The sequence below is a fragment of the Lolium perenne genome, chromosome 1, assembly GCF_019359855.2.
Source record: "Lolium perenne isolate Kyuss_39 chromosome 1, Kyuss_2.0, whole genome shotgun sequence".
Taxonomy (NCBI): domain Eukaryota; kingdom Viridiplantae; phylum Streptophyta; class Magnoliopsida; order Poales; family Poaceae; genus Lolium; species Lolium perenne.
The window spans coordinates 54,904,186-54,924,822 of record NC_067244.2 but is presented as its reverse complement, the minus strand read 5'-3'; the positions used below and the strand labels follow the sequence as shown (position 1 = coordinate 54,924,822).

At 42.9% G+C, this 20,637-nt stretch overlaps 1 protein-coding gene across 1 annotated transcript; it reads right to left on the bottom strand.

The window, feature by feature from the left end:
- Positions 1-41: 41 nt before the first annotated feature.
- On the bottom strand, positions 42-7,736 carry LOC127331251 (ABC transporter G family member 1). The gene is made up of 8 exons (XM_051357333.1): positions 7,553-7,736; positions 7,261-7,340; positions 6,546-7,010; positions 2,736-2,822; positions 2,523-2,658; positions 1,562-1,746; positions 1,399-1,485; positions 42-926 (listed from the first exon to the last, which is right to left on the bottom strand). The coding sequence occupies exons 1-8, from the start codon at positions 7,734-7,736 to the stop codon at positions 303-305; spliced, it is 1,848 nt and encodes a 615-aa protein (XP_051213293.1). The 3' UTR covers positions 42-302.
- Between the last annotated feature and the right edge of the window lie 12,901 nt (positions 7,737-20,637).

Here is a 20,637-nt window from a genome sequence, read left to right as displayed (position 1 = left end):
TGGAATGAATGCCGTTTGGAGGGTGACATGGACTTGTGTTTCTATTTATTTTTCTGGGTGCATTGTATTCTCTTATGCAACTTTGTTTCCGAACTAAGATACATGCGTTGCATTGCATGTATGTTGCAACAATACCTGCCAGCAGCTTGATGAAATGCCTCAACTATGAATCGGTAGTGTTGCACGGCTAGGTAGATCCCATAAGTATGCCATAGATTGGAGCATCTTCCTGTAGCCAAGGACATGTTTAAAAGGTATATACATGATAGTGGGAAAATAAATTAAACATATTGCAGCTATATCTATTTCCTTCTTATTTTCCTCATCTTTGGCCTGACTTCCTCCCCAATCTTCACAACAACAAAGAAGATCAGCCTGTATATCACCATCATCCCAAAGAGTATAAGAATGTCCACCCATTTGGAGTACCCCATCTCGACCTCCAGCTTCTCCTGCAGCACCTGAATGCCACTAATGGTCGTGTTGGCCTGAACCAGCTGGTCGCTCGGGAAGGTCAGCCCCATGAACTCATTCTTGTACAACCCCTGCACCGCGTACTTGTGGAAGGAGATGTAGTAGAAAGGGTACTTCCACACCGGCTTAGGGAGCTCATGGGGGAGGCGAAAGAAGCCGCCATTGAGCATCAACACTCCTTGCACCCCAGCCCCAACGATGATGCCCATCAGGAAGTCTGGAACGAGGGCGGCGATGATCATCATGATGCTCTCGACTAGCAACGTGCACATGCATAGGGTAATGACGAAGTAGGCGAAGTGGTCGGTCCCTTTGGTGAGCCCCGTCAGGTAGTACAGCATTGCACCGGGGATCACGGCGATGAGGGCCAGGTATGGAGTGGCTGACAACGTATTTGAGATCACGAACTCTGCTACTCCATAGTGGCCACTCATCCTCTCCCTTTTGAATACCTGAGTTGTAAAGTAAAGAAGTGCAACAACATAGTGAGTTAATTTCGGATTAAATTCCATATGTCACTGAAAACTTTGTAAAATGTCCGTCTACATCTCAAAATTTTCCCAGATTCCAAATAGACTACCGGGTGCAAACTTAGTTAGCTAATCAAGAAGGGTACATAGTTCACTTATACATGCTGAAACCAGACATATTAACCACTAGGGGTGAAAAGTGACAGTGGATAATCCGAATTATCGTTGCTCATATTAAAGAAACAAAAAATAGTTATGGAAATATCCACATCTGACCAAAAATGAAATTGACGTGGAAAATATCCAGATTTATATTACATATAGAAGTACAAATGTGATATTGGTTACTGAAGAAAATATGGATGTGAAAGTGGATCTATCCATATCTGAATATAATTACGTTAGCGGATTAATTAGTGCTATTGCAATTCTACTTTGATTGAAATGAAATAACCTTTATATCCTCTACGAAAGAGGGGAATCCTCCGATTGCCATGAAAGTTAGAAGTGCCGTCGTATACATTATTATTGAACATCTTGTCTGAAAAATATGAAAATGATCAGGTCTATTAATATGTATAAAACCTTTCGCATCATCAATAAATCATATTATTTACCTGGATAGAACTGTAACTGTTCCCAACTTGGTAGAAGATAGTGCCAAGACAAAGGCCAATGCCGACATAAACACCCAAACGCATCCAGTAGTATCCTATGTCCCTGTGCATATTCATGAATGACCTACGAGTAAGCACAAGGAGCTTCGTAGAGAAGCTAGCTTGTTCCCTCCTTCTGAAGGAAGCTCCTCCCTACAATATAACACGCATTAGAATAACAACAATGTTAGAGAATCACGTTGATGAATATGCTAGTGCGAGTCTGCATAAATGGCACATCGATACTCGCTGACGAGATTCCATGTTGCCGGCAACATTCCTCAGGCATCGGTTGCAGAGTTAGGATTTTTCACATATATGTGTGATGCTAATTTCTTTCCATCATCATAATATAAAATTTTAATTTACTAAGTACAGTACATAAAAAGAAAACTAAAGCTGATGCTTGAAACCCCAGGTCCAAATATAAAATAATTAATTACCTGAGAATCATTAGAAACTAGAAAGAATTTTGACATATTGTTACAATAATTATTGTCAATTGTCATAGTTTGCACAAACGTGCAACACACTAACACTGACAGAACCAATCTACCGGGGTGCCACAGTGGAGCACAGCCAGAATCAAACACCACCTAACCCTAGCCTCTAACCCAAATCTTACTGTATCTTCTATGTAGAAATATTTGAAAAAAATAAAATACTAAATATATGTTTACACAATTTGACGTAGATTCACCAAAATGGAAAGTCTCACATAATTTCTAGATTGGACTTTGCAAAGATAATACTGTATGTTCTTTCAAAGTTACAATTGTCCTATATTTTGTAATGACAACAAATACAAGTTGTCCAAACTTGTGTTTTTACACACACATTTTAAGAAGAAATTAATCAAACCTCTATTCTCCATGCAAAGGTATACAAAAAAAACTTTTCTGTAGATAACATAATAAGCAACTTACATTAATCTGCTTCATCTCAGCTATCTTGCTCACTGTTTTTTCCAAATAAGCGGGAGACTGGTATGCCTGTGTTAGAATATCAATTGCTTCGGCGGCAGTCTTTCTGGTAGCTTTTGAACTTTTCACAATTTTCTACATATCAGATCATATTAACTAAGTTACAATTTTTTTATTCACAACATGATACAAAAAGTGATAAAAAGAGGTACCTCATCAAAATCTTTGTTGATTGTCCTTAGGAAGTGGTCCGATGGGTTCCTCAAGTTCGGACAAGGGAAGCCGGTTTGAGTAAAGAACTACAATCAAAAGATACGGCAACGACACATATGTTCAATATTTGTAAGATCTCTTTGTAAACAAAATGTAGGTTGTAGTCCTCTTCTTATTCGCAAAAAATTTCGAGCTATATCTCAACTAGCTATGCTTTAAAAAAAATCTAGTTATTAAGGCACTTGTAAGTAATGCAATAGTTACCAACATATAGGTTACCACAATACAAAGATGACCAAACAATTTTAAGAACAACCGGATGTGGCTTAGTTTTGAAGATCCAACAGTCACAAAATTGAGAGTAAAGGCAGATCATAAATTAGCTTCAAGATTTGATATATAATCATTTTAAAATAAAAAAGTACTCCCTCCCGTCCCATAACGTGTTATATTATGAGACGGGGGGAGTAGTATATAAGGCTCTCATTTCATCACCGGTGTTACCTATGAATCATGTATTGTTTGGGTCGTTGTATTTTCCCAAATGCACACACGTTTGCCATCTATTTTGGTGCAGTTTTTTACATTATTAAATCCAAATGGCGTGGTATATTTGTTGGGTTGTTTGTGCCCAATTTTTTTATATGAACTAGTGAATAATGAATGTCCTACCAAGTTATATTTCATGGTTTCCATTTGCTTCATTACTTGTTGTGCCATACACTTGTTGTTGCCGGCTTCGTATGTTGCACCAAGTTAATTTTCGTTGTTTCCATTTGCCTTTTGGACATGTGGCACCAAGTTACATTATGAAACAAATGCAGAAAATCTATATGCATTATAGATTGAAACGGAGGGAGTATTATGTCTAAGCCTACGCATCCTCTTACTTGGTAGGCCCAATTTTATTAGGATTGTATGAATGTAGTTTTGTTTGAGAGGCACAAGAGGAATGGAAGCTGCACCAGCCTAGAGCCAACACGTTAATTGTGTATGTTATGTCCAACCATTCTTGCCGAGAAAACACCTGTAGTTGAGCTGAGTAGTGGCCCATGCCCCAGAAGGTGAGCTTGTTTCGCTCAACGGCGCAACATGGATGGTTACAAGGGCGAGGCACATGCATTGCACGAAGCCAAGGAACATCTCGTGCTCGTTGCATGCGGAACCAGTGTCCGATGAGAGGGGGAGACCATAAAAATGTCGTAGTGTTGAACATTTGGTTTTCGTATACCCAATTGTGTGTATAATTGGACGTATGAGGCCTAGATAGGTTGGTCCACTAGTTTGTTTGTGCAGACGGTTTTCTTTACCCGATATTATAGATGGCCCTTTTTGTTAGCTTTTGTGGCACTCTCTTGTCACAGAGTACGCCAGAAGCTTGGCGCCACTTCATCCAACCAGCCTTGATTCGGTGGCCCATCGATATCGCCATCCTCTGCAACATGGATCCCAAATATCGAGAAGTGTCTCTCTCCGGTACCACCTGCCCATCAAGGCTAACCTCTCCCTCCTCGTGCCTAGTAGAACTGAAACTGCACCTCATGTATTCAGTTTTAGTTCTACTAAGCCTAAAACCTTTCGATTCTAGAGTTCGCCTCCACAACTCTAACTTTCTATTAACCCCCGTTCGGCTATCATAGACTAGCACCACATCATCCCGCAAAGAGCATACACCATGGGATATCTCCTTGTATGTCCCTTGTGACCTCATCCATCACCAAATCAAAAAGATAAGGGCTCAAAGTTGACCCTTGGTGTAGCCCTATTCTAATTGGAAAGTCATCAGTGTCACCATCACTTGTTCGAACACTTGTCACAAAGTTATCATACATATCCTTGATGAGGGTAATGTACTTTGTTGGTACTTTGTGTTTATCCAAGGCCCACCACATGACATTCCGAGGTATCTTATCATAGGCCTTCTCCAAATCAATGAACACCATATGAAGGTCCTTCTTTTGCTCCTTGTATCTCTCCATCAGCTGTCGTACCAAGAAGATGGCTTCCATGGTAGACCTCCCAGGCATGAAACCAAATTGGTTTTTGGACACACTTGTCAACCTTCTTAAGCGGTGCTCAATGACTCTCTCACATAGCTTCATAGTATGGCTCATCAGCTTGATTCCACGGTAATTAGTACAACTTTGAACATCCCCCTTGTTCTTGAAGATTGGTACTAAAATACCCCACCTCCATTCTTCGGGCGTCTTGTTTGAAGGCGTATGTTTTATAGGACAACTATCCGACCTGCGATGTTGTATGGCGCAGAGTGTTGGCCAACGAAGAGACGACATATCCAACAGTTAAGTGTACCAGAGATGCGAATGTTGAGATGGATATGTGGCCACACAAGAAAGGATCGGGTACGGAATGACGATATACGGGAGAGAGTTGGGGTAGCACCGATTGAAGAGAAGCTGGTCCAACATCATCTCAGATGGTTTGGACATATTCAATGGAGGCTCCCGGAAGCGCCAGTGCATAGCGGAAGGATAAAGCGTGCTGGGAATGTTAAGAGGGGTCGTGGTAGACCAAACTTGACATGGGAGGAGTCTGTAAAGAGAGATCTGAAGGTTTGGAATATCGACAAAGATTTAGCCATGGACAGGGGTGCGTGGAAGTTAGCCATCCACGTTCCGGAACCATGATTTGGCTTCGAGATCTTATGGGTTTCAACTCTAGCCTACCCCAACTTGTTTGGGACTGAAAGGCTTGGTGGTGGTGGTGGTGGTGGTTGTTCTAGTTTTGTCTTAAGTCAAGCTAATTTAAGTTTGACCAAATTTGTACAGAAATATATCAACATCTACATCCCTAACTTAGTTTCATTAGATTAATCAATACACTATATGTTCATATAAGTCTCTTATTAACACATTTATCTATAAGTTTTTGGTCAAACTTGGACAAAATTTGACTTAGAAAAACCTAAATTTTTAATTAATTTGGAATGGAAGGAGTGCATTGTATAAGAAAAACTCTATATAGCAGATTCCGTAAAACACCCCATCTTCTAATTTGTTTTGGCCTAAAGGATGAGGTGAAATATCCCAATAATAGATCATCTATCTCATCTTCTATCACTGAACATTTTAGAGAATCCTTAGAACACGTACAATTCAAGGTGCTTACAGAGGAGCTTACAAGGATTTTGTTTAAGCACTAGTAGTGCTTATTTATACAGGAAAGATTCTTAACTAGGAACCTCTTCTATATGAAAAATCGCTAGTGCTTAAGGGAAAGTTCTATTTTGTCTCTATAAGCTAGCATCCACTAAGCATCTTGTATTGTACATGACGTAAAGATATCCCTCTAGAGAGGTGTAAGTTTTAGGCCCCCTTTGGAACGCAAGAATTTAAAACACATGAATAGGAAAAAGTGCAGGAATTGAGTTACCATGTATCCTGAACTTTTACATGAACCATAACCTTAAGAAAACTATAAAAATGTTAGTTTGACATCACACAGGAAAAACACACGAATCTTAGACATAAGGAAATGAAAACATGAGCTGAGACCTCATGTTAGTTTGCCTGTAAATTCTTATGGAATATCCTATTTCATAGGAGTTTCAAAGATCTCTTTGAAACTCCTATGAAACAACATCACATGATTTTTTCATATAGGATTATTCTATCCTCCAAAATTTCTATGTTTTTCCTTTGTTACAAACATGACCTTTAGGGGATCTTGTATGTATGGGAGTGCCCCATATATAGACTCAAAAAATACTTTTAAGGGTCCTCTGAAATAATTATAGGGGGTTAATTCGAAAATGAGAAGAAGAGAACAAATGGAGAAGAGATGCTCACCTCGGTGGCATGAGCTGCTTCTCCAAAGAAGACGGTCCTGCCGTAGGCAAGCAGGCAGAGGCTGTGGAAGAGCTCGAAGACGTCGCCGCTGGGCTGGTGCACAGCGGCGACGACGGTCATGCCCTCCCTGGCGGCGATCCTGGCGATGTGGCTCATGACGTGGTAGGAGGCGGCGCTGTCGAGCCCGCTGGTGGGCTCGTCCAGGAACAGCAGCCGGGGGCGTGTGAGCATCTCGATGCAGATGGTGAGCCGCTTCCGCTGCCCACCGCTTATGCCCTTGGTAATCCGCCCTCCGATGCGCGTGTCCATGGCGTCGCTGAGGCCCATCTCGCGGATCACGCGCTCCGCGTGCGCGCACTTCTTCGCTGCGGGGACTGTCTCCGGCAGCTGCAGCTGCGCCGAGTAGTAGACGGCTTCCCGTACCGAGAGCGTAGACATCAGCATGATTTCTTGGGTCACATAAGCCTGATGAAGTTCAAGTGTAAGTTTGGGCATCGATCTTTTTAGAACAATGCAGGAAAAATGCATGTATATTAAGAAATAAAAAGGGGCAAAAATGGCCAAAGTACAGTTAATAACAAATTAAGATTACAACCTAGAGAACCACAAAACAATCCAGACTAGCAAAACTAGCAAGGTACCCTCCACAACCGAAACCATAACACTCAAGAAATAGCAGAGAAAAGATTTCGTATAAGGGATCTGTTCGTCTTACCGAGGTTCCAAAGGCAAGTTTCTCCCGGCGTCCATTGATTAGAATCTCCCCAGCTTCATTAATCCCGGGACCTAATCTTCCTGTGATCCGAGAAATTTTCGACTGTTAAAACCAGGAAATGAGGTAAACTATTCTGGTAGTATCTCCAGTACTTATATTAGATTGTTGATGTTTTGTCCTGTCAGGTTGTTTTCTCAGTAACATGTCATAGGTGAAGACTGAAGAGCAACAGCTGGCTGCATGTCCTAACTTCTAAGTGAAGACTGAAGAGCAACAGCCGGCGAGGTCGAACCTGCGAGCGCGTCAAGAAGTGTGGTCTTGCCGCAGCCCGATGGGCCCATGATGGCGAGCACCTCCCCCGGCGCCGCGTGCCCGCTGATCCCGCTGAGGATGCTCACCGGCTCTCGCCCGTAGGAGCCGGCTACCGTGACGCAGACGTCCTCCCACGTCAGGAACACGCCGGGATCGTCTTCCATGGCCGCCCTTACCGCTGGCGACGGCGCCTCTACGAGTACGCCATCAAACCCGGCCGGCGCCGGTGACGGGCTTGGCGTAGGCGCCCACCGCGGCAGCGTCGACGGCGGGATCACCATGACAGATGGGTCGCTCGCTCGCTCAGTTTGCTTGCTTGGTTTTGTGGCGCGATGCTGGTACTGTTGACATGGGATTTGGCTTGGCGCGATTGGGTTTAAATAGGTAGGCCTCAGCTCGACCGGGAACTCCAAGCGTGACAGGGATGCAGGGTACCATATGGAAAGCTGTTGCTTCAGGTCTCCCATCTAGTATACCATCGCCTCGTTTTCATAGTCAAGATTTAACTTGTCACGTCATCCGTGACTTCCTTTGCCGTTAACGGCTAGCTCGTCACCTGTGAAGCGAAGAAGAAAACAAAGCATATGTGTCTACTTAAAAAATGGAGGTGACTACATACCTGACGGTCCGTAGATAGCACAAACCAGTGGGCTTGTTGACAGGAATTCTCTTCCACAACCCTCTGCCATCCACGCCCCAAAAAAATTAAATACATAATGCACAAAGAGAAGGAAACTCAAAACGGAGGGTGAGCTACATTAAAATTTTATTTTCAAAAATTCAAAATTATGTTACGAAGTTTCAAAATATCTGAAACAAAATTTTAGGGGTAACCAATGGTGTGTACTACATACATGCAAAATCTCAATACAAACCACTTTGTACTCTAAGCTACACAAAATAACAAAATATGAAACTTTTTATAGTGAATAGTGCACATTTTAACACAACAGAATTTGTCAGATTTTATATCAGATATTGCACATTTTAACACAATATTCAAACATAATAGTGCACATATCCAATGTTCCCAGGTGTAGGAACTATAGGAACTAGGAGGTACACAATTACAATATCGATAATGCAACTTGGAAACTAATTCCACTCGTGACAAATTCATGTGGTTGTAAAATTTGTGGAGATTTTTTACAAACCACGTTTCTAATTTTTCGACAAAGAGAATATATTAATATCGTGAAGATGTAGCAAAAAAAAAATTACAGAAGAAATAAAGTCCCGCTACAGCGAACAGTTCCTTGTAGCAATGACCAAACACCACCAAAGACAACATCAGAAATTTATCTTCTTCAAAAGCGATACCTTCAAAAATGGAACAGTGCACATGCGCTATGATTATCCTGATCATAGATCATAAAGGATCATAGATCATATGTTTTCACCCACGAGAAAATTCACACTCACAAAAAAATACCTTCAATAAAATCATTGCTAGACACAACCAATTAAGATCATACCTTGAGTTTTCACCTTGTAAGTTTAGATTCTAAATTTCTCCTATGCTGTCACCCCCACTTGTTAATGCCGCTACACCAAGTTACAAATCACCAAGCCAAATCTCATCACCACTAGGACTCGAACCACCATTACCAATCTTCATATCTTGGCATCCATACAATTCTCCCCGACTGACTTCACTATGGAACTTGTTAGATGTATATATTTGTATTGTAGTTTCCCCATATGTTAGGGGGCTTCCTGTATATTTGCACATGTACATGTACTATATATTGTGGCCTTTGCCCCCTGGTAATACAACAAGCATATTTCCTAACATGGTATCAGAGCGAAATTGATCCGTGCTTGCTCCCCGGTCGAAGTTTCCGTTCCCGGCCGTCGTTTTCCGGCCGGCCGCCGCTCCTGTGGCGCCGTTCTGCCTGTACCAGGCCACCCCGTCCTCCCGGCCGCCGTGCTCCACGCAGGCCCGTCTCCCTGCCGCGCCGTCTCCCCGCTTCCGCCCGTGGCTCGCCGCCGGCCACCCACTCCGCCGCCGGCCGCCTGCTCCGCCGCGGTCCGCCCCGCCACCGGTTTCCTTCTTCCCCGGCTGGGCTGCTCCTGCCGCCTCCTACCCGCTTCGGTTTCCCGTCGCGACGGGTTGACTTCAGTTTCCCGTCGATCTGATTTGATCTGATCTACACAAAAAAGAGCTATGTCTTCCTCATCGGGCTATGTTGCGATTTATCGCTGCCCGATGATTTTCGATGGCGCGAATTATTCTGATTTCGATGCCTTCATGCGCGTTCACATGCGCGGTCTTCGTCTTTGGGGTGTGCTTTCTGGCGAGGTCTCCTATCCGCCGCGCCCCGTTGCTCCTACGGTGCCCGTTGCACCGCCGCCTCTTGCCCTTGCCCCTGATGCTACTCAGGCGGATAAGGATGCAACCAAGAGTGCCGATGACACTGCTCTGACTGATTATGACCGAAAGGTCCAGGACCACTCTACTGCCGTTGCTAAATGGGCCGGCCCATTTACACTCAGTGGATCGATGAGGATGCTCGTGCTGCTGCTGTTCTCACCTCCAGTGTTCTGCCTCAGTATGCTGCTGAGTTTATGGGGCTTCCCACCGCTGCTGCTCAGTGGGCTTTTCTTCGTCAGCGCTATCAGCCGTCTGGGGATGCTCTTTACCTGTCTGTGGTCCGCCAGGAGCATGCTCTTCAGCAGGGTGATTCTACTATTGATGAGTTCTACACTCAGAGTGCTGCTATTTGGCGTCAGTTTGATTCTCTTCGTACAGCTGTGTGTACCACCTGTCCCTGCTGTCTGACTGTGCGCGCGGATCTGGAGTTTCAGCGCGTTTTGAGTTCTTGTCGCGGCTCCGTAAGGAGTTTGAGCCGCGCCGTGCACAGCTGCTTGCCCGTGGACGTGTTCCGCTCTCTGAGGTACTTGTTGAGCTTCGTGCTGAGGAGACTCTTCTTCGTCGTGCTGGTCCTCTTGAGGTTCCCTCTGTTCTTGCTTCTCGTGGACATCCTACGCCGCCGGCTTCGTTGCAGTCTCCAGCACCGCCGATACTCTCTACTCCTCCAGTCCAGGGCCAGAGTCAGCTCCAGCAGCCTCGTGGTACGACAACACTTCCCTGCACCTACTGTGGCAGGACTGGCCACACTGTCTCTACTTGCTGGCAGAGGGATCACAGCTTACGTCTGCGGCACTATACTCGTCGTCAGGTTGGTTCTTCAGGATCTACTGCTGTTGCGCTATCTGATTAGGACATTACCCGTGGTCTTCGTGGTCTGCTCGCTGCTACATGCTCTTCCTCAACGGGTACTGCTGATTATGTGCCTAGCTCTTCCGGCACCACGCGACCATTACCTTCTACACAGTCAGGTATGTCATCCCCGTGGTATCTGGATTCTGGAGCTTCTTTTCATATGACTTCTGCGTCTTCTATTCTTTCTGCTCTTCGTTCTCTTGTTTCTCCTGTCCGTGTTATCACACCCGATGGTACCTCTCTTCCCGTTTCCAGTCGAGGCACCCTTTAAACTTCTTCTTTCTCTTTTCCTGATGTTTCTCATGTTCCTAGTCTTAAGATGAACCTGTTTTATGCTAGTCAGCTTACTGATTCTGGTTGTCGCGTCATTCTTGACGCTGATTCTTGTGTTGTTCAGGACCGCCGTACACGGGCCCTGGTTGGAGCTGGCCCTCGCAGCTTTGAGTCCCCGGGGCTCTGGGATTTAGACTGGCTTCGCGTTCCTTCTGCTGACATTTCATCTGCCAGTTCTCCTGCGGTTGCTGCTTCTATCACTAGATCTTTTCAGCAGTGGCATCATCGGCTGGGTCACTTCTGTGGCTCCCGTTTATCGTCATTAGTTCGTAGTGGTGTTCTAGGGTCTATCTCAGGAGACGTGTGTTTGCATTCATGTCAGGGTTGTAGGTTAGGTAAACAGATTCAGCTTCCCTATCCTACTAGTACGTCTGTATCTCAGCGACCTTTTGATTTAGTTCATTCAGATGTTTGGGGTCCTGCTCCCTTTCCTTCGAAAGGGGGTCATCGATACTATCTTTTGTTTATTGATGATTTTTCGCGTTACACCTGGTTGTTTCTTATGCACTCTCGCAGTGAGGTGCTCTCTATTTATCAGCGTTTTGCAGCCATGGTTCGTACTCAGTATTCCACGCCTATTCGTGTGTTTCGTGCTGATTCTGCATGAGAGTATATCTCCCAGCACCTGCGTGGTTTTCTTGCTGAGCAGGGCACCCTTGCTCAGTTCTCGTGTCCCGGCACCCATGCTTAAAATGGTGTCGCCGAGCGTAAGCATCGTCATATTCTTGAGACTACCCGTGCTATGATGATTGCCTCCTCTCTTTCGCTGCATTTCTGGGCTAAGGCTGTCGCTACGTCGACTTACCTCATTAACATTCAGCCTTCTGCTGCCCTTCAAGGTGGCATTCCTCTCGAGCGTCTTTCTGGTCGTTCTCCCGATTACTCGACTCTTCGTTTATTTGGTTGTGTTTGCTATGTCCTTCTCCCTCCTCGCGAACGCACCAAGCTGTCTGCTCAGTCTATTGAGTGTGTTTTTCTCGGATACAATGATGAGCATAAGGGCTATCGCTGTTGGGACCCTATTGGTCGTCGGATGCGCATCTCTCGTGACGTCACGTTTGATGAGACGCGTCCCTTCTATCCTCGCCCCACCTCGGGTACTTACCCGGTGGATGATATCTCTTTTCTTCTTTTTCCGGATGCACCCCCTGCTGTCCCTTCTCCTCCTCCTCCTAGTTCTGATGGGCCTCCTTCGGTGCCATCCTCTCCTCCGTCTAGTCCCCCTAGTACTCCCCGTTTTCCGGCTTCGGATCCTTCCGATGCTGTCCCTTCTTCCTCTTCTTCTGATGAGTTGTCTTCTGCCGACGAGCTCCCTCCTTCACGGCATGTTCGTCAGCGTCGTGCTCCAGCCCGTTACTCTCCTAGTCAGTATGGTCTCTCTGTCGTCTCCGAGCCGACTTCTTATCGGGATGCCGAGCGTCATCCTGAATGGCAGCTTGCCATGGCTGAGGAGTGTAGGGATTCGTAGCATAGAAAACAAAAAATTTCCTACCGCGAGAACACAATCCAAACCAAGATGCAATCTAGAAGATGGGAGCAACGAGGGGATGAACGAGACTAACCCTTGAAGATTTCCAAAGCCTACAAGAGGAGGCTCTTGTTGCTGCGGTAGATGATCACTTGCCGCTTTCAAAAGCGCGTAGAAGATCTTGACGGTGCCACAATCGGGCAGCACCTCCGTACTCGGTCACACGTTCGGTGTTGATGACGACGTCCTTCTCCCCGTTCCAGCGGGCAGCGGAAGTAGTAGATCCTCCTCGGAATCCCGGCAGCACGACGGCGTGGTGACGGTGGTGGTGGAGATCTCCGACAGGGCTTCGCCTATGCGCTGCGGGAGAGATATGTGGAGGAGGGACACTAGGGTTTGGGGAGAGGGGGCTTGGGCGCCGGCCCTCAAAGGGGTGCGGCCAAGGTGGTGGCAAGGGTGGCCGGCCAGGCCCTCCCCTCCTCTCTTTATATAGGTGGAAGCCCCAAGGATTAGGTCAAAAGTCTCCGAATAAGACCCCAACATAAACCTTCCATATGACCAAACCTAGGGGGAGCGGGACTCCCCCCTTTCCTTTGGTGGGGTGGCCGGCCACCATGGGGAGGAGTCCACTTGGGACTCCTCCTCCCTTAGGCTGGCCGGCCAAGGTGGGTGGAGTCCCTCATTCCATGCCGATTTCTTCCGGACTCTTCTAGAACCTTCTAGAACCTTCCAGGAAAAATACCGGATCATTTTCAAACCTAGAAAATGACTTCCTATATATGAATCTTATTCTCCGGACCATTCCGGACCTCCTCGTGATGTCCTGGATCCCATCCGAGACTCCGAACAAAACTTCGAACTCCATTCCATATTTCCATATCTACTTAAACGACATCAAACCTTAAGTGTGTCACCCTACGGTTCGCGAACTATGTAGACATGGTTGAGACTTCTCTCCGACCAATAACCAATAGCGGGATCTGGAGATCCATATTGGCTCCCACATATTCAACGATGATTTTAGTGATCGACTGAACCATTCACATACGATACCGATTCCCTTTGTCACGCGATATTTTACTTGTCCGAGGTTTGATCATCGGTATCTCTATACCTCGTTCAACCTCATCTCCTGACAAGTAATATTTACTCGTACCGTGGTATGTAGTCTCTTATGATCCATTCATATGCTTGCAAGCTAATTAGACGACATTCCACCGAGAGGGCCCAGAGTATATCTATCCGTCATCGGGATGGACAAATCCCACTGTTGATCCATATGCCTCAACTCATACTTTCCGGATACTTAATCCCACCTTTATAACCACCCATTTACGCAGTGGCGTTTGATGTAATCAAAGTACCCTTCCGGCATAAGTGATTTACATGATCTCATGGTTGAAAGGACTAGGTAACTATGTATCGAAAGCTTATAGCAAATAGAACTTAATGACGTGATCATATGCTACGCTTAATTGGGTGTGTCCATTACATCATTCATATAATGACATAACCTTGTTATTAATAACATCAAATGTTCATGATCATGAAACTATGATCATCTATTAATCAACAAGCTAGTTATACAAGAGGCTTACTAGGGACTCCTTGTTGTTTACATAACACACATGTATCAATGTTTCGGTTAATACAATTATAGCATGGTATGCAAACATTATCATAAACACCAAGATATATTATAATAACCATTTTATTATTGTCTCTTGGGCATATCTCCAACAGTCTCCCACTTGCACTAGAGTCAATAATCTAGTTTACATTTGTAAAGATATAACACCTTGGCCTTCCGGTGCTTTATCATGTTTTGCTCACGGGAGAGGTTTTAGTCAACGGACCTGACATGTTCAGAACCGTATGTATTTTGTAATTCATTTGCGTCTTCACACATCACTCATTTTCCAAATGAGTCGGCATTTAAATATGTTTGGTCTTCTGGTGGAACCTTAATTCCGCGGTCTGAAATAAGTCACTAATATTGTCACACACAATATAGCTTCAAAGTTCTGACACTATCAGAACTACACCAAGTTCTCAAAGAACTTCTTGACTTAACATCCTCAGTCATTGTCAAAACAATGACATAATCTGCCTTCGTTTGTAGAATCCATCACAACATTTAGAACTCATCTAAATCTAGCATAGACAACTTCTATCTCATTGTGCTACCTTTTAAACAACACTTAGCCTACTTTGAGATTGAAATTTATTTTTATATGTGATCAAACTAATATCGGTGCAACACTTTACAACAATTTATTTGTCATTACCCCATACAAAAACATATATATATATATATATATATATATATATATATATATCCTTAGTTCTTCTAAAGTATTCAAGGATATTCTTACTATCTGTCCAATGATCATCACATGAATCATTCTGGTATATGCTCATAACACTTTAGAGCACAGGTCATCTGATTTTGTACATATTATTTGTGATCTATAATCACTCATGTGTTTTTACTCATTGAGTGTCAAATACACTCAAGTCTTGTTAAACCTTCACATGACAAGAACATCTTCTTAGTATTTCTATATTGAACTACTTCAATATCTATTCTATGTACTTTGACTTAAACTTATTATGTGTTTCAATCTATCTTCATAGATATTGACACTAAATTTGTTTTAGTCCATATCCTTTCAATGAAGTTGATTTCCCAATGAAACCTTTTTAATCAAGTATATAATTACATCATTTATAACCAACTATATGTCATATACATAAGTATTATAAATATGTCTCAGCGCTCCCACTTAATTTCTTGCAAATGCAAGCATCTTCATCGTTTCTGATGAAATCAAAAACTCTTTGACTATTTCATCTGGTGAAGATTCCAACTCCGCGATACTCACTTCATCCAATTGAAGTTTGTATCCCTATCTAGTATTCCATGGACCAGCAAAACTCTTGGTTGTATCTTGTATACACCTTTAATACACACTTCTGATAAGTAATGTATTTTGCCATCCTACTAACATATCTCATAAAAGAAATATGTAGTGATTACTAGAATAATCCACATAGACTATAAGCATTGCTATGGAAGATCTAATCTTATCGTAGTCAACTCTTTGAACTTTGTCGTAAACAACTTTTCGACAAGTCAAGCTTCATCAATTTTATAGATCCATTTACTTTCAAAAAGTATTCATCTATCATGGATTTCATGGCGCATGGCCATTTTAATGGAGTCAGGGCCCATCATAACTTCTTTGTTTGTAGTTGGTTTATCATTGTTCAAAATCAATCCTTTGTCCACAAATCATTTATTTGATTACAAAGTAAACCATACCTACAAGGTTCAATATATACTTTGATCTCCATGGCTAAAACACTTTGTAGTCATGGGAGCCATGATCGTCGTGGCCGCTTCCGGAACCAATTTCCGATGCTACGCTACTCTGATCATTATGCTCAGGTTCATAAACCTTATCAAGTTCTATTGTCCTCCCACTCAAATACTTCGCTAGAAAACAATTTCTTGGAAATAAGCAAGTATCATTAACAAACAATTTTGTCTTTTACTTCATAGTGGAAAGAATTCCCTATCAATTCTTTGGGATAACCAACAAAGATAATCATCCGATTTTGGTTGTAAACTCTTAGACCAAAATTTAAAGAAAGGACTATTAGGGTTTATACCCATGCCATAACTTGTATGGTGTCATTTCAACGGATCATGATGATGCTCTATTTAGTGTAAAAGCGGTAGTCTCTAAAGCATAATCCACAAAAATATAATGGCATCAATATTTTATCTCATCATTGACCCAACAAGGTTTGGATACATCTCTCGGATACTTAATCATCACTATGATACTCCAAGAAATGTGAGTTGTAAAACAATTTTATAACTCTCTTAGATGTTCGCTAAAACTCGTAATTCAAATATTTCTACCATGATCAAATCATAGATATTTGACTTTTCTATTACGATGATTTCCACTTCATGCTGAAATTTATTTGAATCCATTCAAATGTTTCAAACTTCTTCCTTATCGAATATATCCACATATATATACTCAGTTCATTGTTTGAAGTTTTCATGAAGTAGAAGAATCTCCCGCACACAACTATGCTTAGTGAACCACATATATCATTATGTATGTTTTCACTAAGTTAGTTGCCCGTTCAACTCTTGGCCTATGAACGGTATTTTAGTCATTCTCTTTAGAAAAGATTTGCAAGCGCCAAACGATTCAAAAAATCAAATGACTCCAAAAATCCATTTACATGGAGTTCCTTCATTCGTTCCTTTCTAACATGACCTAAATGGCGGTTCCACAAATAAGTGGAATTCAAATCATTTACCCTATGGCATTTTAGCGTCAGTATTATGTGTGTGTGTTTCACCATTAAGATTTATAATAACTTATCCATCGTACATGGAGTAATGTCATAATTTGAACAACTCATTGTTTCATTTGACCAGAGCAAAATAACAATTATTAAGTTCTTTATTATAAATTCTAAGGGCTAGGTAGAATGCCAACGACAAACATGATAACACTTTATTATGTTCCAGACGTGCATTATTACCATATTCCTTATCAGTCACTTAGGCCATCGTATTCTTGTATTGCGTTGTACTGTATGACATCTCATACCAACCAATATGGTACAAATACCCAAGAATTTTATTATGTGACCAAACAAGGAATACATTCATAACATGTATATCATTCATATACACCTTAAATAGACTTTCTAGTATTTTCTTTCTTTCTGCCAAAATATCTTTTGTAGTTTCTCTTTTAGCTTTCCTCATTCTCAGAAAACACTTCACCTTCAATAACTTCTAGGTCCATTAGTCAAATACCAATAACCATGAGGTTCTTACTTTGAAGTTGATCATCATATGACAAGTGTTCCAGATTTCACTTTAAGTAACTTTGTAATATGATGAACAGTTTTACTCATAATTTTATCCATCATTTCATGACGACTTTCAGAGACCATGTCTGTACATGCTAGGCTCGTAAAGTTTAACCTTAGTATTCGCATGTGCAAATCTGGCTTGCACCCGTTGTATGCACAAGTAGAATCTATAACACCCGATCATCACGTGATGCTTCGAAACGACGAGTCTTAGCAACGGTGCATACTAAGGACGATCACTTCATGGATATACGAATATCGTTAGTGCCCCAATAGTTGGAGGATTGGGACGCCTTGCGTCTTCAACCTTCATACATTCCCATAAAACTTATGAGTTTATGTAGTCTCACTAAATTATATTCTATCATCTTGCAATAAGGTCTTAGATATCACATATATCTCATACCTTAATTATTTCTGAAAACTAAATTTTCAGCTCCTTACTTTTCAAACAGATTTGAACTTCAAGTTTCACGGAGACAAGATAACTTTAGGTACTAATTGAAACCATAGTTCTTTGAATCAACAATGTGAGGTTTACTAAAAGTTTGCAATAGGACTTAATCATTTCTTGATTCATTAACAATACGGTACCAGTCCATAAAGTTTATTGTCAGATTTTAACAGTATTTTTTATCTCAATAACAAGACTAGCGCTTGGTAGAAAACGGATGCCAATACTACAAATTAATCCAGTCCGTAAAGTTTATTGTCAGATTTTAACAGTATTTTTATCTCAATAACAAGACTAGCGCTTGGTAGAAAACGGATGCTCATACTACAAATTAATTCAAAATACTACTCAGACTATGTTTATAATAATTAGTTCATGTTTTAATCTAATTACTAATGAACTCCCACTTAATACAACATCCCTCATAGTTGTTAAGTGGTACACGATCCAAATCCACTACACCAAAACCGATCATCACGTGAGATGATGTAGCTTCAATGGTGAACATCAACATGTTGATCATATCATCCATATGACTCGTGTTCAACCTTTCAGTTTCCGTTGTCCCGAGGCCATGTCTGTACATGCTAGGCTCGTCAAGCAAACCCAAGTATTCCGCATGTGCAACATGGCTTACACCTGTTGTATGTGAACGTTGAGTCTATCACATCCGATCATCACGAGATGCTTTGAAACGACGAACTACATCAACGGTGCATATGACGGGAGAACACTTTATTATCTTGATATTAATGTGAGGGATCATCTTATAATGCTACCGTCGCATTCTAAGCAAAATAAGATGCATAAAGGATTAACATCACATGCAATTCATATGTGATATGATATGGCCCTTTAGTCTTTGCGCCTTCGATCTTCATCTCCAAAGCACGGATAGGATCTCCATCATCAACGGGCATGATCTCCATCATCGTCGGCTTAGCGTCAAGGTCCATGGCGCCGTCTTCATGGTTGTTCACCTCATGTAGCAACTATTACAACTACTTTGAAATACTACTCAACATGAAATTTAAAGACAACCATAAGGCTCCTGCCGGTTGCCACAATACAATAATGATCATATCATACATATTCATCATCACATCATGGCCATATCACATCACCAAACCCTGCAAAAACAAGTTAGACGTCTCTAATTTGGTTTGCATATTTTACGTGGTTTAGGGTTTTTGAGTAAGATCTAATCTATCTACGAACATGAACCACAACGGTGATACTAGTGTTGTCAATAGAAAGAGTAAATTGGATCTTCACTATGGTGGGAGAGACAGACACCCGCAAAGCCAGTTATGCAATACAAGTTGCATGTCGAACGTGGAGCAAGTCTCATGAACACGGTCATGTAAAGTTAGCCCGAGCCGCTTCATCCCACCATGCCACAAAGATGCAAAGTACTCGAACTAAAGACAACAAAGCATCAACGCCCACAAAATAATTGTGTTCTACTCGTGCAACCATCTATGCATAGACATGGCTCTGATACCACTGTAGGGATTCGTAGCATAGAAAACAAAAAATTTCCTACCGCGAGAACAAAATCCAAGACAAGATGCAATCTAGAAGATGGGAGCAACGAGGGGATGAACGAGACTAACCCTTGAAGATTTCCAAAGCCTACAAGAGGAGGCTCTTGTTGCTGCGGTAGACGATCACTTGCCGCTTTCAAAAGCGCGTAGAAGATCTTGACGGTGCCACAATCGGGCAGCACCTCCGTACTCGGTCACACGTTCGGTGTTGATGACGACGTCCTTCTCCCCGTTCCAGCGGGCAGCGGAAGTAGTAGATCCTCCTCGGAATCCCGGCAGCATGACGGCGTGGTGACGGTGGTGGTGGAGATCTCCGGCAGGGCTTCGCCTATGCGCTGCGGGAGAGATATGTGGAGGAGGGACACTAGGGTTTGGGTAGAGGGGGCTTGGGCGCCGGCTCTCAAAGGGGTGCGGCCAAGGTGGTGGCAAGAGTGGGCGGCCAGCCCCTCCCCTCCTCTCTTTATATAGGTGGAAGCCCCAAGGATTAGGTCAAAAGTCTCCGAATAAGACACCAACATAAACCTTCCATATGACCAAACCTAGGGGGAGTGGGACTCCCCCCTTTCCTTTGGTGGGGTGGCCGGCCACCATGGGGAGGAGTCCACTTGGGACTCCTCCTCCCTTAGGCTGTCCAGCCAAGGTGGGTGGAGTCCCACCTTCCATGCTGATTTCTTTCGGACTCTTCTAGAACCTTCTAGAACCTTCCAAGAAAAATACCGGATCATTTTCAAACCTAGAAAATGACTTCCTATATATGAATCTTATTCTCCGGAACATTCCGGACCTCCTCGTGATGTCCTGGATCCCATCCAAAACTCCGAACAAAACTTCAAACTCCATTCCATATTTCCATATCTACTTAAACGACATCAAACCTTAAGTGTGTCACCCTACGGTTCGCGAACTATGTAGACATGGTTGAGACTTCTCTCCGACCAATAACCAATAGCGGGATCTGGAGATCCATATTGGCTCCCACATATTCAACGATGACTTTAGTGATCGACTAAACCATTCACATACGATACCGATTCCCTTTGTCACGCGATATTTTACTTGTCCGAGGTTTGATCATCGGTATCTCTATACCTCGTTCAACCTCATCTCCTGACAAGTACTCTTTACT